Below are 21,405 nucleotides of genomic sequence, written 5' to 3' on the forward strand. Positions count from 1 at the left end.
TTCGTAATGTGAAATTCTGAACACAAAAATGAAAAAAGAATGTTTGTGACTTATGAATATTAGTGACAAATTTTTCCAAAGGATGAAAATTAACACTTCAAGCTTCCAGATACTTCCTGTCTGGCCCAAAATGAAAATATGTTTCCCTGAATAGGCTCCTGCTTTCTAAGAACTAAATGGACTCTGAAAAGCAACCAGAACGGCATACCATCAGAAGTACACTAACTCTTTAACTGCTCACTGGGAAATCCAGCACTATCGATAATAAAATATGGCTTGAAATTACAAATCTAGTTTATAAAATTAATAGATAAAAGTAGAATTTAACTTAAGGTGTTTCTGGGATTACAAATTGGGAAGATCTAGTCTGTAGTGACTATCCAATTGGATTCCTCTCACTGGGTGGAAGTCCGTGCTTCATTACTCACTGCCCCGTCTATTCCTGTACTAGAGCAGAATATTGATAATACATTTGTTAGTGGTTGATACTAGAAATGTACACAGAAACATGGTCTGTAACACACATCACAGTGCATTAACATATAGTGATAGAGCAATGATTATTAATTAACCTGCATCAAATGAATATAACTCACTACACACAATGTGCTGGAGGAGCTCAGCAGGTCAGGCTGGGAATAAACAGTCAATGTTTCGGGCCCAGACCCTTCATCAGAACTTGAAAGGAAGGGAGAAGACGTCAGAATTAAAAGGTGGGGGAGGGGAGGAAGATGTACAAAGTGGTAGGTGATAGGTGAAATGGAGAGGGGAGGGGTGAAGTAAAGAGCTGGGAAGTTGATTGGTGGAAGAGATAATTGGCTGGAGAAGAGAGAATCTGATAGGAGAGGACGGAACCATGGAAGAAAGGGAAGGAGGAGGAGCACCAGAGCACCAGAGGGAGGTGATAAGCAGGAAAGAAGAGAAGATGTGAGAGGGAAGCAATGATGAGGAATGGTGAAGGAGAGGAGGGCATTGCAATTACCAGGTTCGAAAAATTGACGTTCATGCCATCAGGTTGGAGGCTAACCAGACAGAATGTAGGGTGTTGCTCCTCCATCCCAAGTGTGGCCTCATCATGGCAGTGGGGGGCATGGACTGACATGTCAGAATGGGAATGGGAAGTAGAATTGAAATGGGTGGCCATCAGGAAATTCCATTTTTTGTGGCAGATGGAGCGAAGGTGCTCAACAAAGCGATCTCCCAATCTATATCAGGTCTCACCAATATACAGGAGGCCACACCAGGAGCACTGGATACAGTAGCTGACCCCAACAGACTCATAGTTGAAGTGCTGCCTCACCTGGAAGGACTGTTTGGGGCTCTGAATGGTGTTGAGGGGTGAAATGTAGGGGCAGGTGCAGTACTTGTTCCTCTTGCAAGGATAAGTGCCGGAAGGGAGATCAGTGGGTAGGACGAGTGGACAAGGGAGTCGGATAGGGAACAATCCCTGCAAAAAGCCAAAAGTGGAGGTGGGGGAGGGAAGGGTGTGCTTGGCGATGGGATCCTTTTGGAGATGGCAGAAGATATGGAGAATTATATGCTGGATGCGGAAACTGGTGGGGTGGTAGGTGAGGACAAGAGGAACCCTATCCCTGGTGGGGTGGCAGGAGGATGAGGTGAGGGCAGACATGTGCAAAATGGAAGAGATGCAGGTGAGATCAGCATTGATGGTGGAGGAAGAAAAGCCTCTTTCATTGAAGATAGAGGATACCTCCCTAGTTTTGGAATGAAAAGCCTTGTCCTGAAAACAGATGCAGCGGGAGATGGAAGAATTGAGAGAAAGGGATGGCATTTTTACAAGTGACAGGGTGGGAAGAGGTATAATCAAGATAGCTGTGAGTGTCAGTGGGTTTATAAAAGGTAACAGGAGTTAGACTGTTTCCAGAGATGGAGACAGAGAGATTGAGTAAGACGAGAGAAGTGTCAGAAATGGACTAAGTAAATTTGAGGGCAGGGTGGAAATTGGAGGTAAAGTTGATGAAATTGACAAGCTCAGCATGGGTGCAGGAAGCAACACCAATGCAGTCATCGTTGTGGTGTAGGAAGAGTTGTACAATGATGCTGGTGTAGGCTTGGAACATGGACCGTTCCAAGTAGCCAATGAAAAGACAGGCATAGCTGGGACCCATGTGAGTGTCCATGTCTAAACCTTTGGTTTGAAGGAAGTGGGAGGAGCCAAAGGAGAAATTGTTGAGGGTAAGGACCAGTTCCGCCAGATGGAGGAAAGTGGTGGTGGAGGGGAACTGGTTGGGTCTGTTGTCTGGAAAGAAGTGGAAAGCCTTGAGGACCTCATGATAGGGGCTAGAAGTGTATAGGGGCTAGACATCCCTAATGAGAATGAGACGATCGGGGCCAGGGAACTTAAAGTCATTGAAGAGATCGGAGGGCATGAATATAACCTCTGTACCATGCACACATCACTTGCTCTGGAAAATGGAAATAAAGCCTTGTAACACAGGCAAAAGTTTGGCTCGGTAAACATTGTACACTGAGTCTGATTGGGTAAAGATGTCCTTTATTTGTGAAGTACAAGCGCATTGGACAAGTAGTTTGGCACAAGGACAAGCACATTTAAAAACCTAGAATTCAGCAAGAGTCATACAGTTGAAGACCATGCCTGCTAATTAACATAGGTGATTAATGCTGATTATACAGACACTGAAGGGAATAATTTCTTCCAATTTCATTTCAATACATACAATTCATTGCATAATGCTAGATTAAAACAGTTGTACATATTTGCAGCCTGCTCTACTTCCACTTGAGCTTTCATTCAAAGAAGTTAACCGATCAGGGAGCCTCCTTTGATGTCGCCCCACAAAAGAAGGCAATAGAGTGTTGCCAAAAAGCACAATTGCCCCAGGTTTCATCCTGTATGCCAAAGATCACAGGCGCAACTAAATTCTTTCTCTGTTGCTGTTCTCCTTCTTGTGCAGGTGACCCTGCCTCCACCGTGCGATCCCCAAGTGCTGTAGTATAGCCAGGAAATTGTGAAAGACTCATAACTGGGTCATTGCATGCTGCAGTATTCCAATGCCATAAGCAAGTCTCTGGTTGGAACTGTGCCCTTCAGAAAAAGTGACAGCTAAAACAAACTCTACCAGCTAGGCAACACATAACTTGCTCTTTGGTTATATAACACTCAGACACATCATGTGTTTACAGGGGGATATAGTGAGCACTAATTCCTCCACAGTGTTGGTGATCATTAATTAACATTGTCTGTTGACAGTCATCAACAGGAGTGAGAGCAGGGAGGAGGTCCTGAAGAAAGATTTTAGGGAATTAGGTAGGAAGCTGAAAAGCAAGACCTCGAGGGTAGTAATCTCTGGATTTCTGCCTGTGCCAGGTGCCAGTGAGGGTAACAATAGGACGATTTGGCAGAATTGAGGGACTTCCGTTTAGAATAGAGATGAAGGAAATTTTCTTCTGCCAGAGGGTGGTGAATTGGTGGAATTCATTGCCACAGGCGCGTGTGCATGCCAAGTCACAGGGTCTATTTAAGGTGGATGTTGATAGGTTAATTAATCAGGGTGTCAAAGGTTACAGGGAGAAGACAGATAAATGGGGTTGACAGGGATAATAAATCAACTATGATGGATACCTAATTCTGCTCACAATGAGGAATGTGGCTAAGGAGTGTGGACTGTCACACTACTGCACAGGGTCAGTGTGAACAACCACAATGGCAGATCAAATTAAGCAGTAGAGACTCTCCATAATATGGTCTTAATCTCTGGTGCAGTTGCTGGATTATACTCTGCATTGTTAACCATCAGTAGAGATACAGTCTGTCCTAAATTACTGTCAGATCAGTGTCATAACATTGTTGGGACACTCAGCCATCAAATCTCTCAATATTCTAAGTTTTAGGGGGCCAATGCCCAAGAGACCAATGTCTGGAGTGTTCATGTGGCATTCCAGAATTTCATGTGTGGTTTTCAATCCCCCACTCCCTGTTCAAACAGCATCACCTATAGAACTCCCTCCGGAAATGACATCACTGTATTTATGACCGATCTGGCCAAAAGTATCGGTTACAGGCAATATGATATATTCCCCATTAGCCTTCAGCACCATTTGGTGAAGGAAATGCTAATATGATTCTGATATCCACCATCCCCAACACCCCCCCCCCCCACCATGGGAAAGGGGTGAGGGACTGAAACGCTAACCAAAGCACTTAGCCCAGAACATTACATCAGGAACATTACCTGGAGGCACAAGGAAGGCCAGCAAAAAATTTCTAACTCACACTGATCCCTTTACGTTGACTGATGTTTAGTGGTGGATGGGGAGGGGAGGGGTTGGGGTGGGGATCCAAAGGTCTAGCCGTGCTTCCTTGCAAAAGTCAGAATTTCTGCTTGGCTGATGGCACTGATGAAGCAGCAGGGAATCATGATTCTTTTCTGCAAATGATTGCACTGAGAAGATTCCTTACCATCTCTCTCACTCCTTAGCTACTCTGTAAGTCCACCTATTTAGTCCACCATTTCAATAAGAATATCCTGTGTCAGCCATAAACCTAAATATTGCAAGTTGAGCTAGGATATTAATAAGGAATTTTATTTCCTTGGACCAATGGAGGAGTGCACACAACTTTTACTGGTTCCATGGAACTTTCATTACAAAAGAAACATTCCTTAGGATTGGTCATTGTGGTCAGATTGGGCAGATGGTTAGCCAACATTTCCATGCAGAACCCCGGCTAGCTACAGAGTGCCTATCAGCATTCCCACCACTACCTGTAAGGAGTTTGTACGTTCTCCCCGTGACAGAGTGGGTTTCCTCCAGATGCTCCAGTTTCCTCCCACAGTCCAAAGATGTACCAGTTGGTAGGTTAATTTGTTCATGTAAGTTGTCCCGTGATTAGGCTGAGTTTAAAATAGGGGATTGCTGGGCAGCATGGTTGAAGGGCTGGAAGAGCTATTCCACGCTGTATCTCAATAAATAAAATATTGCAGACTCCTCTGCTTGGGCATTGCTGAGTGGAAGAGCAGGTGTGTTGCATGTCAGATGAGTCCAGGGAGTTTTATACTGTTCCAAATATGCCATGTACTACCATGGCCACTGCCCTCATTTGAATAAATCTCCAGACTTAACTATAAAAATAAATGAATCTCTCTCTCACGCTCTACATTTCTATTTTAATTACTAGAGGCTCAATGTATTCTGAATAAACTTTTCTGATTTAGTTAATAATGCTGGGTTTTTAATTAATTTAATTTTAACTGACTTTCATGGACACTTGAAAAGCAGAGCAGATCTTTGGTTGAACAAGATATCATGCCCATTGAATTGAGGCCTCGAGTGATTGGGAGCTCTGTGGCTCCCAGGCTTGTCACAGCTGTGGAGCCAGTGCTTGGCACAGGCAGCAGTTACAGCAAGGATGATCAGACGGCAAGGTGGCCTCTTAATTTACATTTTAAATCATAAATAATGGAAAAATGAGGAACCTGTGCCCATGTACAATTTCTTTTGATGTGGAAAACTCTGCTTAACGTACTTTGTCGTCCAACAGAGTAAATGATTGAGACTGATGGTCTACTCTGTGAAACTCGGCTGCCCTCGGCACTGGAAGTGAACCACTGAAATGTGTCTGCAATATCTGCCAGAACTAGATGATTTGTTTTGGTAACCGTACTGGAGCTGAGTATTGAAAGGTTTCTTAAAGATGGTCATTTGAACAGGAAGAAGAGGCTATGTGCTGAAGATTCAATCAGCTGTGCAAAGATATCTGCAAAAATGGGTAGAGGTAACTGAAGACCTATGGAGTCATTAGTAGTGATCTTTCAAAGATCACTAGATTCTGGAATAGTTCTGGAGGACTGAAGAATCGCAAAAGTCACTGCACTCTTTAAGAATGCAGTGAGGCAAAAGACAGTAAATTATAGGTCAATTAGCTTGACTTCAGTGGTTGGGAAGATGTTAGAGCCCATTATTAAAGATGTGGTTTTGGGGTACTTGGAAGCACGTAATAAAATAGGCTGAAGTTAGCATGGTTTCCTAAAGGGGAAATCTTGCCTGACAAATCTGTTGGAATTCTTTGAGGAAATAACGATCAGGATAGAAAAAGGAGAGTCAGTGATGTTGTTTATTGGATTTTCAGAAGGCCTGTGACAAGGTACAGCATATGAGGCTGCTGAACAAGGTATTACAGGAAAGATACTAGCATGATAGAAGATTGGTTAGCTGGCAGGAGGCAAAAGAGAAAGGTTAAAGGAGGCCTTTTTCTAGCTGCCTGCTGGTGTCTAGTGGTGTTCTGCAGGGATCAGTTTTGGGTCCGCTGCTTTTCATGTTATATGTTAATATTCTGGATGACAGAATTAATGGTTTAGTGGCCAAGTTTATGGATGATGCAAAGGTAAGTGGAGGGGCAGGTAGTGTTGAGGAGGCAGGAACATGAACAAATTAGGAGAATAGGGAAAGTGGTAGAGAGAATATAGTGTAGTGTTTGGTCATGCACTTTGGCAGAAATAATGGACGTGTGGACATTTTTCTAAATAAGGATCAAATTCAGAAATCAGAGGCACAAAGGTCCTTGGGAGTCTTAATGCAGGATTCCTTAAAGGTTAACTTGCTGGTTGAGGAAGGCAAATGCAATGTTAGTATCCACTTTGAGAGGACTAGAATACAAAAGCAAAGCTATAACGCTAAAGCTTTATAAGACATTGGTCAGACTGCGTTTGAAGTACGGTGAGCAGTTTTGTGCCCCGTTTCTAAGAAATGATGTGCTGGCATTGCAGAGGTTTAAAAGAATGATCCTAGGAACAAAAGTGTTAATGTATGAAGTGCATCTGATTGTTCGGAGCCTGCATTTGCTGGAGTTTAAAGGAATGAGGAGAGATCTCATTGAAACCTGCCGAATATTGAAAGGCTGAGATAGAGTGGATTTGGAGAGGATTATTTCCAATAGCGGGAGAGTCTAGGACCAGAGGGAACAGCCTCTGAATACAAGGAACAGAGATGAGGAAAAATTTCTTTAGTCAGAGAGTGGGTGTATTGGTGGAATTCACTAACACAAATGTTGTGGAGGCCAAGCTACTGGGTATATTTAAAGAAGTTGATAGGTTCTTGATTACTATGGTAACAAAGGTTATATGGAGAGGGAAATTACATCTGCCACGATCGAGTGGCACCTGAATGGCCTTATTCTGTTCCTATGTCTTATGGTTTTATGGATTGTTTCTAAACCAAGGTATGACTTCAGTGATTACTTTTGCAGGTTAATGTTTTGAATGGTAATTCATCTATTCATACCAAAGCAGTAATAACCTAGCTTAATGAACGATGGACTTGTGGGGCAGCTCTGTGGGTAGGGGAGCAAGGGGAAATTCTCAGATGCCGAACTGCTTGTTCATTCTGTTCAGAGCATCAGAAACCGTGTCGAGCTCCTGACGAAGTTCTTTCACAACACTTGTGATGCTCTTGAGGTCTTTCAGAACTTCAACAGTCTGAGTGTAAGGATTGTATCTCACACTGAACGGGCGCTTGATAGTCTTTGCAAATTCCCTTCAAGAACAAATTAATAAATTAGGTTAAAAAGATTTCAGTGCAAATACAAGGCAGATCACTTTCCAACCTAGAAGATTCCAGAATACATCCCTGACCTACATGAAGTTAACCTTCAGTGTTCCTGAACTGTAAACATATAGCTGCTATGAGCCCATATCTAATGATTAGTCATTAACTCATTCTTATTAAATTATCTGTATGGATAGTTGTTGAGACAAGCCAGGTTACCCATGATACAAAATGGCCAAAATACTTGCATGAATTAGCCATATAGATTCACATATAAGATGTAACCAGTTGAACAGGGCAACAAACGAGAAAATCTGCAGATGGTGGAAATCCAGAGCAACACACACAAGATGTTGGAGGAACTCAGCAGGCCAGGCAGCATCTAGGAAAAGGTACAGTCAACATTTCAGGCTAAAAAAGAGCTTTTTTTCTCCGGTCCTACCAAAGGGTTTCGGCTCAAAACGTCAACTATTCCTTTTTCCATAGATGCTGCCTGACCTGCTGAGTTCCTCCAGCATTTTGTGTGTGCTGAACAGGGCAACAGAAAGTTTGTAAGTGTTGAGCTATTCCAGAGAAGTGAACAGAAAAAAGAGATGAATTTCAACAAACATTTGTGTACATTGTTTTTTCTGTGGAAATATGATCAGAATCAATAACTGGCTTTCCCTCTCTTCCTCTTAACAAGAACCTGGTTTGTTATGGATACACAGAATCATAGAAATTTTATTTTAAAGAAGGAGCCCATTATCACTGTGCCAATTGAAATACAACACCCCAATCTAACCCCACCTCACAGGTCACAGGTCTTCAAATGCAATGCAGTGAATTTCAGATCCCTACCAACCTCTAGGTAAATTCTCTTCCTTCTCTTCTAATCTTTCTACCAATTATTTTAAACCTATCCCTCCCATTCCCAACTCCCCCACCCATCACTACCCTGCTTTCTGACCTTTCTACTAAGAGAAATTATCCTGCTTCCTCCATCTAAGGCATTCAAAATGATATTCACACCTCAACACCAAAGAAACTAATCACAGCCTCTCCAATCCTTGCTCACAACTAAAAATTTCTAGTCCTGCCAACATCCTTAGCAATCTTCTCCACGCCTGCTTCTGTAGACTCACATTTGTTACAACACGGTGACCAGAATTACATGCCGAAATCAAGGCATGGCCTAACTGGTTTTATACAGTTTTAACATAACTTTCCTGCTTTTATAGATTGCACCTCACTAATACTCACACTCACTGACACTAACGTTCATTTCAATGTGGGTGTACCTACACCTCAGGGACTGCAGTGGTTCAAGAAGGCAGCTCATCACCACCTTCTCAAGGGCAGCTAGGGATGGGCAATAAATGCTGGCTTAGCTGGCAATGCCCACATCCCATAAGTGGATAAATTAAAAAAAATAAAGAAATGAATCCATTAAGCCATTTAACCACCTTATTGACCTGTCCTGCTATCTCCCTGTTTATCTCCCTACCTCCATACTTCCCAGTATTGAATATTCCCTAAGCTTGTTGCCTCCCTTACCCCACTCAAGCAAATGCATAACCTCACAATCCCCAGACTGAATTCCATTTATAAATCTAATAAACATCCGACCAAACCATTGATAACCTCTAGTACTCTGAAGCTTTCCTCCTGCCTCTCAGCCACACGTTTTTGTATTGGCTGTAAATTTCTCTATCACGTCCCCTCCATTGACATCGAAATCAATAACATACACCACATCCACCGTGAGGCTGAAGTACCAAGCTCCAGATTTAATGCTCTCCATGTTTCTCACTCACTCCAGTCTACTCTCTTATCTGCCTACTCACCTCATCTTTTCCTTTGCTTCTTCAAAACTTTCTGAAACAAAATAAACATCCTGAAATGTGGTGATGAGACACTCCTGCTTGGAAGTGACTTTTGGGTCGAAAGGCTTCACCTTGGCATTTCCTGAGAGCGAGTACTAAAACATTAGAAAAAACACAGATTAGTGTGGTCTTCAGAAGTGAGATTTACAACTTTAGTACTTCTGCTTGGGAGATGTGTAAAAATATGGTTAAAAGAGAAAAAGAAAATGCAGATCGCCAACGAGAATAAATACTAAGTCCATTCAGATGCAATATTTTGGTTATGTCAGGGGCAGGGGACCAAAGGAGGAGAAGAGTTTCAGAGTTCTTGGGACCTGGTAAATAAGAAGCAGAATCTAGCAACTGTTGTAACTGAAGCTTAGAAAGAAAAAGAGGAACATCTATTAGTTTATTTATAAAAACAGTAATAGAGCAAAAGAATTGGAATGGTAAGAGTAAGGATTGAACATCAGAGGTAGCAAAAGATGCAAATGACAATGTCCTCATACACTGAATGATTCCAAAGAGAATATTGTGTGAAGGAAAGTTATCACTTGGAGATCATTACATTACATTCAAATACTAATTACGCAGATCCACTGAATGTGCAAGTCCCAGTCTAGATAGACTAATGCTAACCTTCAATTCACTGACAGATGACAGCAGTCCAGCTCCATAGACTCTCAGCTGACCATCCTGCTTACACAGTCCAAATTCCACAGTAAAAAAGTAACACTGTAAAATGAATTAATCATAATTAAAGTTCAATTAAGCACTTCTACCATTTCAAACATATTCACAATGTTCCCATAACTTACTGTGGCAAGTTTCTGAACTGCTTCATCTGAGGCTCCCAAAGAAGCCAAGCCAATCTCCTGAGAAAATTGGGCAAAACTGGGCTCTGCCAGAAGAGGAACGTGTCCCATCAGCTCATGGCACGTGTCACTGAAAGATCAAAACAACATGCAAATCTTTCCACTGGGGGTACAAGAAAGTTTCTGTAAGTTACTGAAGCTATGGTGTTATGCAGGGAATAAGCAAAATATTATACTTTACAAGTAACAATTCAGATGCAATTAAAGAGTTAAGTTGCTCAGCTGCATGGCAATGAATGAAATAATCCTGAATATCATGTACTTTGAGGATCAAAACACATAGCTACATTTATAGAAGTATATTTTCCTAGGAAGACGCTGTTGGAGTCAATTTTTTTATTAATGCGGGTTTAAATGGGCTTGTGAAGCCGTAGATTTTTCATAGACATAGTAATGTACAGCAGAGAAATGGGTCTTTCAGTCCACCAATCCATCCCCGACTTTTCACCCATCTACAATAATTGTGAATTATATATTGTTTCAATTGTACACTGAGTTGATCTGTGAGGTGGCAGCTTTGTGTTATATGTGACACCAATTTTTCTCTTTGGTTATTTTTTCATTTAACAAACAAAATAGCAAATTGTAAATGTGAATATCTAGTTTTATCTCAATGAACTTTTAATTCTTGTATCATTTTACACTTTTACTTACAAAACGTTTTTAAGCAGAATTTTTTGAGATTAAATGAACATTCTCCACTCTGCTCTAATGCCTTTAATACTCTTTCTCTCTGCTCTCTTTATCTTCACCCGGTTCTTAGCGAAATCATAATCAATACCATCTGTGGTGAACTAGATATACCTGTCTGACTGCTCCTGTGGCTCCTCCCACAGACCCTGTCTGACTGCTCCTGTGGCTCCTCCCACAGACCCCTGTATAAAGGCGACTGTGGGCTGCTGCTCTCCCTCATTTTCCCCAGGATGTAGTGCTGTTTATTCTTCTAGTCAATAAAAGCCGATATCTCACTTCCTAAGTCTCAGCGTGAGTTATTGATGGTGCATCAACCATTACCAAAAGGTACAATGCATCGCACTCTACAAAAGCTTCAATTATTATCCTAAAACACTTTACACTGCATCATATCACGCATCTTATTTTAAATCCTACTTTAGATTGCATCCTGTCATTTTCCATATATTTTGTTCTCTATTAGATTCCTCAGTTCCTAACCAACATTCCCTCTAACTTTTTTTTTTACAGCTGTGTGGGTCAACCACTGCTCTGAGCAGGAAATTTTTACTCGGCCTGAAAAGTGCATAGCACTTTAAACATTAACATTATATTAAAGCAAATTCCAGTGAAATTTGGCTTTGTGCGTGGAAGCATTTCAGTAACTGCACAACCGTGCTCCCACACAGCTTAGAGGGAACAGTGTTCCTAACAGTCAACCTTACAGCCTGACCTAAACTCTACTGTAATTCCTGCCCTTATTATTCATCTTATCTCACAGCTACCCTTTGTTTAAATCTTACTCAGTATTTGAAACCCATCATCAAACAGCGCTGGGAAAATTACTCCAACATTTACATTAGAACTCATTCAATGCATTTGACTTTCAGTTTTTAATTCTGTTAATCCGACACAATGCAGGATGGACATTAGAATACAAAATCTTATATTGGCAACACCATTAATAATGAATTAAGTATCAAGTTTGCCACCTGAATTTTATAAGTGGTTTTCCTGGGCTACCACTACACACCCTCTAGTAATGAAATTTGAAATAGTTGTCACTTGGGCTCTATTATTAACTATGTCGATGTAGTATGATTCATTCTTAAATCTTGGCAGAGTTAAAGAGACCCTTTATTACAATGTTCTATACTGTATGTTCCATATCACACTGTCCTGTTGACCTCCCTCATCTTACCCATTATTCATCATCACATCAAACAGCAGCCAGCGAAAAACTCACGGTTCAGGTGTGTAGAGAGGGTCTGAACTATGCCTCACATATTGAGTACAGTGAAAGACTCGGAAAGCCAGGCCAGCCAGGAAATCCCGGGGAGACAGATATCCAGCCACAGGTCGGATAGTGAACCCAGTGCGTTCTGAAAGACAGGACCAAAGGGTATCACGGCAAGAGCACAAGAAATAAATCGAGTAATTAAACAAGTGTTAAAAAAGATACAACCAGAGGATTATTCCATATTGATATGTCATAAGCAAATAGCAATTTTAGGCAACCAGCAGGAAGGATTTGGACCAACAAGTTTATCCCTTTGAGTTAATTAACCCAACTACTGGAGAACACCACTTCTCTCAGTCCTGCAAAAATACATTTACTTTCTATTGAGTCTCTCAGTGTCTACTACGGTAACCTTTCCAAGTGGCTTTACTACAGAAAAGTGCATCTAACTTCCTTTTTCACAACAAATTCTTCCAACCCCAACATGGACCATAACTTAACTTTGCAGACTATGCAAAAACAGAAATCTTTTATAGTGCCAGGCAGATTCTCAGATTCTGCGTGTTGCTGAATTTGGAGTGGTAAGACCTCAAGTAAGACATCCGCAAACTTTATTTGCTGAGCTATGGAATCAGCAGGAGTATACACTCCATGGTCACTTTATTGAGTACACCTGTACACCTCCTCGTTATTACAAATATCTAATCAACCAATCATGTGGAAGCAACTCAATGCATAAACGCATGTAGATGTGTTTAATAGGTTCATTTGTTGTTCATACCAATCAGAATGGGGAAGAAAAGTTTCTCTGACCATGGAATAATCGTTGGTGCCAAACAGGGTGGTTTGGGTATCTGAGAAACAGCTGAACTCCTGGGATTTTCATAGACTGTGTCTATGGAATTTACAGAGAATGGTGCAAAAGACAAAAAGAAAAACACCCAGTGAGCAGCAGTTCCATGGGTGAAAATGCCTTGTTAATGAAAGAGATCAGAGGCCAATGGCCAGACTGGTTCAAGCTAACAAGAAGATGACGGTAACTCAAATAACCACACATTACAACAGTAGTGTGCAGAAGAGCATCTCTGAATGCACAACACATTGAACCTTGAAGTGATGAGCTACAGCGACAGCAGACCACACCAGGCTCTAATGAATACCTACTAAACTGGCCTCTGAGTGTATGTGATGAACAGGCTCCTAGAGCATGGTATGGTAAAGCATCCATTTACTGTCATAGTGTCAGTAGCAAATAATCAATAGGCACATAGTGAAATTACCGGTCATCCATCTTACCCTTGCTTTGTGGGTTGGGAAGGAAGAAGGAAGCCTACAGGAATTCTCCAAGAACTCATGCATTTAATGGAATTGGTTGGCAGAAAGGTTCCACTAATAAGTTCATTGTGATATTTTTTCTACAGAATGAAATTGAGCCATTGTGTTAGTTCATTTTCTTTGCTTTATTTAATTAACTCATTTGTTTATATTTGTCCTCATCTCTCCAATGTGTTAATGTTGGATTTTAGAAGAATGCACTGGGATGACTGCATCCAGTCCACAGAACCAGACATTCAAAGGAAATAGCTAACAGACTTTTAAACTCTACCCGTTTTAACACCAAATCTGCAAGAAATTCAAGGCATCAGGTCAGAGCAAAGAAGAATTTAATCATTTCACCAAACCAGTGAATGTACAAAGCATAATGCAAGACACCAACCCACAAAGCAAGGGTAAAATGTATGATTTCAATAAATGCTTATTGATTATACCTACTGACACTATGACAGTAAATGGATGCTTTACCAATTGTACAATGTCATAGTAATTATCTCATCGGAAAGTAAAATCAGTGTAATGATTTCCCACAGCATTATGATTTCTGCTACTTGCCCTTCAGAAACTTGGAGACATCTTCCAGCTGAGGAATGTTGTCTTCTCTGTAGCCACAATACTTTATTAGCAGAGGCAGGTTCTTCAAATATTCTCTACAGGCATGGGTTGGATAGAGCTTGGTCAATTCTCGGAATACAGTACCCCATGTCTTTACTTCTTCCTCCGTAAATTCTATCCATGGGATGGGATTACCACTGAGGAGGAAGTTGACAATTAACTTTGGAAGGCCTTGCATAAGAGTTACCACAGTATACCTGTCCATATCACTATGACATTTCATTGAGCAATAATTTTTTTTGTAAGATTGTATCAAAAGTGAGGGAAATTTACTCTTGAGGGAACAAGTTGCATTTTCATTTATTCTCATGGTGCAACGATCAATGTTTCCCATCAACAACAGCCTTGGAGAGCCTCTTCCATGCTTAAGAAAAGATTGGGGCAAAGGACCAAAAGCTTGATCAAAGCTGAGTCTTAAGGAATATTGTAAAAGGGGAAAGATAGGTAGAGAGAGATGGGGGTGTTTAGAGAGTGAATTTCAAATCTTAGGCCTTAATAGCTGATGGTACAGGAGCCAGTTTTGGAGAAAATAAGGAACTCAAGTGTGCAGAACTGGTGGAGCACTTACGTTGGGAGTTTATGCAATTGATGGAGCTTGCAGAGATGGCGAGGGAAGAGGTCATAAGTAGTTGTGAAAGAAATTGTGAAAATTTAATTTGATGCATTGGTTAGTAATGAGCCAATGTAGATCAACGTGAGGCAGGAAGATGGATGGAAAGAAGCCATCTTAACCTCAAAGAACAGCTATGGTTCTCATTGAGTTAGAGAGAATTGAGTTCACTCTGTATCAAAATAATGCCTTGGGTAACAATGGAGATGGAAATGTTATGCTACATAAATTGTTTTCATAGCATCAAAGAATGGTTACAGCGCATGAGGCCATTCATGCTGCAATGTCTGTACTAGCACCTTACTAGAGTAACTCACTAGTTCTGGTCCTAGCCCCTCTTCATAGCTTTGCAAATTATTCCTCATATTATTATTCATTTCCTTCCTGAAGGCCACACTGGAACCTGCTTCCACCTCAGGTAGAGGAGAGGCAATGAATTTCAGATTCCTAAAGAAATACTGCAGAGAAGCATTTTTTACTCACATCACTATGGATTCTCAACCCCTCCAGTAAAGTGAATAGCCTCTCATTACGCACACTGCAGATCCCTTATCATTTTATTTACTTCTAGTAAAGGCTCCTTCAGCATTCTCTTCAAAGATGCTTCATCTTTAATGGACTGCTCTTCTCCATGTTCTATTTCTTTTGCTATTCACGTGCCCAGAGAACACTTTTGGATTCCTTTTCAGATGGCCAGCTTTTAATCACCTCTCCAATGCTAATCTTCACCTCCCACCTGATGTGCTTGCAACAAGCCTAGTTCTCTTTGCCCTGGGTAGCATTGTCCCCTATATCTTCATCTGCATCTCCTTCATCATCCATGGAGCTCTGGATTTGTCTGTTTCTCCTTTGCCCTTCATGGGGAAAGTGCCTCAGCGGAACACAAACCAGAACCTTTCTACTGCTTCTGATGTTTGTTGTGTATGAGCTTTGCCTATCAATATTTGCTTCCCCTTTCCCAGGACTAAACCATTTACATCCCACTGGTTAACCTTCATCCAACTTTGGATTACTCCTTCTCCTAAATTTAATAACGTTATGATCACTATCTCCTGACTGTTCCCGCCATCAAAACCTTGTTGACTTGACACACTTCATTCCTCGAACCAAGGCTGGCAATGAAACACTCCTTCCTTAGAGGCAGCCCATGTTACAGCACTTTTGATTCCAGTTTACTTGGGCTAGATCCTCACTGTTCCCACTAAAGTTGAGTTGTATTTGCAACCTATCTATGCTGGTACTAGCCTCTGTAAAATACAATGAGCTTGAATCCCATGTCTCAGGATTCTTCGTGCCAGTATAAACTCACAAATCATCCCACTATATCCCCCAAGTTCATGCTGGTCTAACAGTGACCTCTCTAGACAGGTTCCCTCACCATCTCCATCAATCGCATAACCTCCCAACATATGTGCAAAGCTGATGCAATAAACTGGAAGTGAACTCGCTGATATAGCAAAATAAGATAAAATATAACACCTCCGATTGTGGGGATACACATTTCAGGGCTATTGACACTTACTGCTTATAGTCCATGGCCAGATCAGCAAAATATTTCCTCCTTTTTCGGTAGACATTGTCTTTGAATCCCTTTTGAAATCAGAATAAATAATGAGGAAGTAATCAGACATTCTCCAAATCGATGAAGCATTCAGGAAAGACAGTAATACTGAAAAGAAACTTTAAATTATATTACCTCAAAGGGTGCTTAAATGTGCTTCACATAACATGGACATTCAATGAATGAATTATATATTCAGCCTCTGGTCTAATGTGTTCTGGCTATTGAGCCCCAATCTGTATGCTCGCTGTCAGACTCCATACAGTGAACAGCTCAACCTCACCTCTACCACAAAACTAGTTTGGGCAACTGCAGACTGTTGCAGCTGGCACATGATGAGGGCAGGACTGCAGGTGCTACAGTCAGCCTGCGAGGAATCCACAGTTCCCAAGATGTGCGGGAGTCAAACAAATCCAAAATGAACTCTGTAAACCCAAACCCAGTGGTTACTGCTTCTGACGCAGCTGTGATGGTGTCAGAGTACTGTGACACAGGCAGCTCCAATCTCACATCACAGCAAACGGTGTGTGGGGGGGGGGGGGGGCAAGTTTCCGAATAAAAGCTCACCCCAGAGAGTCTTGATGGCCTTTATCAATAGCTTGCTACTATCAAAGGCCCTTGCATCATTCATATGTTTAAATCAGACACTTGAAAATAGGCTTAAGTAATTTTACAAATTAAAGAATAAATTTAATTGAAAATGCCTTAAAGTACTAGAAATAAAGAAAAAGAAGTAAACCACATATCTACATCTACCTTTTTACTCAAAGTCAGCAACCTCATCCAATAAGTGGGATCCCACTTCCTATGTCAGCAATGATTGGGATAGCATGAATGTGAGGTGCATCCAGCCTATCTCCCCAAAACATCAGGGACCATTCTGTCACTGGACCCAGTGTGAGTCCTACAGGGAGGTGGCAGGCTAAATACACCAATCATCTCCAGATTCTGCTTTTAAATGCACAGGTCTGGAAGTCAAGGACAGGGTGACCAGCAAGGAGGACTTCTACAAAGGGTTCCCTATGGAAACGCTGGCCATGGGTGAGCATGCTCCTACCCAATCTTTGTTTTACTGGAACCAGGAGAGGCAGGTGGATAATCCATTCCCGAGAGAATGGCTGGCCATTCAAGTAGAATGACAAGGTTGGAAACCTTCATCTAACAAGTGATTTATTTCATAACCATAAGCAGCCAGTGAAAGCAGGGGAGAAGGCCGACTTCGTGAGGTAACTAACTGCCTTTACATACCGGGTGATCTGCATCCAGGTCAGAACCATACATCAGCACCCGGTTTGCACATTTATCCAGATCCTGGATCTTCTTTGGAAACCATGGAGTGAATTCCATATCTGCAGAGAGGAGAGTACTTACAATATAAAGCAAGTGCAGTCTTCATCTTTACACAGGAAAATGTTCAGTCATCACTCAGCACCGTTCACACATTATACACAGAAGCAACATTAGTGCTGAATAGGAGCATCTGGGAACTTGTATTAGCTTCTCTTGGAACTCACTTGTGAAAAAAGAAACAGACCATTTTTAGTTTCAATGCTGAGGAGAAGATGTTACTTAACATCGTTCCATCAGCTGAAATGAGAATCACGACAGAGTAAAAATTGAGCAACATCTTCTCCTCAGCATTGAAATTTAAAATTGGTCTGCATGTCTATTAACAAGAAAAGATGGTAACATCTCTCTTATATATTGAGAAACATGCTTGTTGTAGAGAAGAAACAGTCCATATTTACATTGGGACAGAGGCATATGACAGGCAGCATTCCATAATGAGATAAATATAGATATAACAAATAAGTATTACAATTTTAAATGGAAAAGCAGTCTATATTCATATAATGCTCACACAGCAGATAGACGATACATCACATATGTAAATACAAAGGCAAATATTACAAATTAATATTATCTATTTATAAGAGGAAGACAAATAATGCCATGGATTTTATATATACAAAGAAAGCTACACATTACTATTGACTATCATTTGTTTGTAAACAAAAAGGAATCTATTACTAACAATTTATATTCTATGTCCATAAAGAGAAACTACATATTGCAGATAAATAACATTGATTTCTTTTGAGACTGGTAGAGAGATAAAAAATGAGTAATAACATGTACTTGTGTACAGACAAGCAAAGATTAAAGACAAGTAATATTCTGTTTTAAGTATTTATGTAAGGAAAGACATTAAATCATACATAAACAAGTCCTTTTGACCCACTTTAGCCATGATGTGTGTCTACCCTAATCCCATTTGCCTGCACAAGGCCCACCAGGCCCGTATCCCTCTACACCCTTCCTTCCAAGTACCAGTCCAAACCCTTTTAAATGATATAATTGTATCTGCTTCCACCACTTCCTCTGACAGCTCATTGCAGATATTCATCCTCACCCTGTTCGAATCCTTTATTTTTCCCCCTTTCTTCATTGTATTGACTTTGAAATTCTCACCTTCATTTTTAAATCCCTTCTTTACCTCACTTAACCACGTTGGCCACCAATGTCTCAACATGATCATTTTCTTTTCGCTTGCAGGTCTCTTAATTTTCCTTATTCATTCCCTATTCTCAAAGGAAGAATCTTCCATCATCACCCCCTCTGCATTAATTAGTGACACAAACTCTGACGTCAATGACCAGTCTGTTCCGACAAGACCCGTTTACTTTATTGTTGCTGTGCCAATTTTTACATCCGATGTTAAATGTCTAAGCACTTTTTAATATAATATGCTACTGACACAAAATGGCTCATCCGTGGAATCACACTAACATACTGAGTAAGATGTACTCACAGCGATACAGATCCACTTACGAACACGTTTACTGATAGAAAATGACACACGCACTCAGTGACTACTTTATCAAGTACACCTGCACACCTACTTGTACTCACAGCGATACAGATCCACTTACAAACACATTTACTGATAGAAAATGACACAAACACTAGTGACTACTTTATTAAGTACACCTGCACTCCTACTTGTTAATGCAAATACCTAATCAGCCAGTTATGTGGCAGTATCTCAATTCACAAAGGCATAGAGAGATTGTCAAGAAGTTCAGTGGTTTGAGTATCTGAGAATCTGCTGACCTCCTGAGATTTTCACACACAACAGTCTCTAGGATTTATTGAAAATGGCATGAAGAACATAAAACATACAGTGAGCAGCAGCAGTTCTGTGGGTGAAAACACTTGATAATGAGAGAGGCCAGAGCAGAATGGCCAGACTGGTTCAAGCTGACAGGAAGGTGGGTGTAACTCAAACAACCACACGTTACAGCAGTGGTGTGCAGAAGAGCATCTCTGAATGGACAACACTGGCAGTGAAGTGGTTGGGCTACAACAGCAGAGGAGGTACCTAATAAAGTGGGCACTAAGTGTATACTGTCATGGACTGACATATGAACAGTAATACTCAGGTTCATAAATGCCTGTGGCCTGCTGGGTCTCAAAACCTCTCTCTATACCTGGGCCTTGGATTTCTTGACAGAAAGACCACAGTTAGTCTGTGTGGTCAGCAACATCTCTAGCCCACTGCTGATGTATGAATGCACTGCTAGATCCATTTCAAACCAAATCATTGTGTTAGCTGATGAGATAACAGTCGTTGGGCACATCAACAATAATGATGAGGTGGCACACAGAGAAGAGTAGAGTGGCTTGTTGAATGGTGCAGGCACAACAACTTGAGTCTCAACGTGGACAAGGCCAAAATGTTGATTGTGGACTTTAGGGAAGTGCAGGTTGACTAAACCACACTTCACATAAACGGCTCCTCCATGGACAGAGTTAGGAATACCAAGAGTCTAGAAGTGCGCCTAACAATGATCTCACCTGGTCCCTCAACACCACTTCTTTAGTCGAGAAAGTACAGCAGTGTTTCCATTTCCTGGAGAGATTGATTTGAGCAGGGCTCCCCACCCCTCCCATTGTAACCAGTTTTTACAAGAGCACCACTGAGAGTTCCCTGATCCACTGCATTGCCATTTGGTACGTGAATTGTAAGGCATCTGACCACAAGACTCTACAAAGGAGTGTCAGGTCTGCTGAGAGGATCATCAGGGTCTCCCTTCCACCCATCTGAATACTTATCAGAGCGATGTGTATCCAGACCCTTAGCATTGTCAATGATCCCTCCCAACTGTCCAACAATCTCTTTGACCCCCTACTAACAGGCAGGAGGAACCATAGTATTATGACAAGGACTGCAATAGGAAAAAGCTTCTTCCCCAGGCCGTGAGTCTACTGGACAACCTGCCACCGTCCAAGTCTCATCTTGTACAGTATGAAGCACCAGTAGCATTTATACTGTTTTACTTTTTAACTTGTGTTGTAAATGCAACTTATTATTTGTTGATTTATTTGTGGTAATATTACTTTACATGTTGTGCGTGAGTTATATGTACTGGGTTGTGCACCTTGGTGCAGAGGACATTATTCGGTTTGGCAATATACTGTACATAGTTATGGTCGAATGACAATGAGCTTGAACATAAAATACACATAAATCAGCTCAATGATAATGACAGACATATTTTCATAAAACACTTTTATAGAACCACTTCTACACTCACTGGCACATTCACACAAATGAACTGGTTTGATTCTTACCATCATCCTGTGCATAAGAGTTGTCAGGCGAGTTCAGAGTGACTACATTAACGTGACTCTTCAGAATCTGGATGATTTCACTGAGTTGTTCTCTGTTACTGTCACAGTCTAAAAAAATCTCAAACTCAGAATTCCTCCGTTTCGACTTTCGGGACTCGATGTGAAGCAGATTCACATGCTTCTCCTGGGGAGTGAGAAGACACAATAGATAAAACCAATGAGGTTGAAACTAAGAATGACAAAACTACACAGCAAACTTACAACATTAAGCAACTTGACTTTGAACTTCACAAATGTTGTGCTATCTTTGACTGTAAAATATACCAAAAGAACCTTGAGAGCATCTACTTCTCTTTAACTAAACGTTAATAAAAGCTGCCATGATTAAGCAACCAATAGAGGGAGGTAATAAATATTGAATCTAATTGGCTTTTGCATTAACTATGCTGGAGATATCTTTAGGAAAGCTAGCTACATGATGCATTAATCGTTAA

The 21,405-nt window shown here is 41.1% G+C and overlaps 1 protein-coding gene across 2 annotated transcripts in view; it reads right to left on the reverse strand.

The window, feature by feature from the left end:
• Positions 1 to 2,498: 2,498 nt before the first annotated feature.
• LOC140729493 (tryptophan 5-hydroxylase 1) overlaps positions 2,499 to 21,405 on the reverse strand; it is a 32,950-nt gene continuing 14,043 nt past the window's right edge. For both annotated transcript variants that reach the window (XM_073049282.1, XM_073049283.1), the window contains exons 3-11: positions 20,912 to 21,095; positions 17,525 to 17,625; positions 16,238 to 16,305; positions 14,046 to 14,242; positions 12,162 to 12,297; positions 10,187 to 10,313; positions 10,008 to 10,103; positions 9,351 to 9,484; positions 2,499 to 7,512 (exon numbers count right to left, since the gene is read on the reverse strand). In XM_073049282.1, the coding sequence (XP_072905383.1) occupies positions 7,338 to 7,512; positions 9,351 to 9,484; positions 10,008 to 10,103; positions 10,187 to 10,313; positions 12,162 to 12,297; positions 14,046 to 14,242; positions 16,238 to 16,305; positions 17,525 to 17,625; positions 20,912 to 21,095 (1,218 nt within the window). In that variant the 3' untranslated portion in view covers positions 2,499 to 7,337. The remainder of the gene's footprint in view (positions 7,513 to 9,350; positions 9,485 to 10,007; positions 10,104 to 10,186; positions 10,314 to 12,161; positions 12,298 to 14,045; positions 14,243 to 16,237; positions 16,306 to 17,524; positions 17,626 to 20,911; positions 21,096 to 21,405) is intronic.

This window comes from Hemitrygon akajei, chromosome 6 (assembly GCF_048418815.1).
Source record: "Hemitrygon akajei chromosome 6, sHemAka1.3, whole genome shotgun sequence".
In the NCBI taxonomy this organism is placed as follows: Eukaryota; Metazoa; Chordata; class Chondrichthyes; order Myliobatiformes; family Dasyatidae; genus Hemitrygon; species Hemitrygon akajei.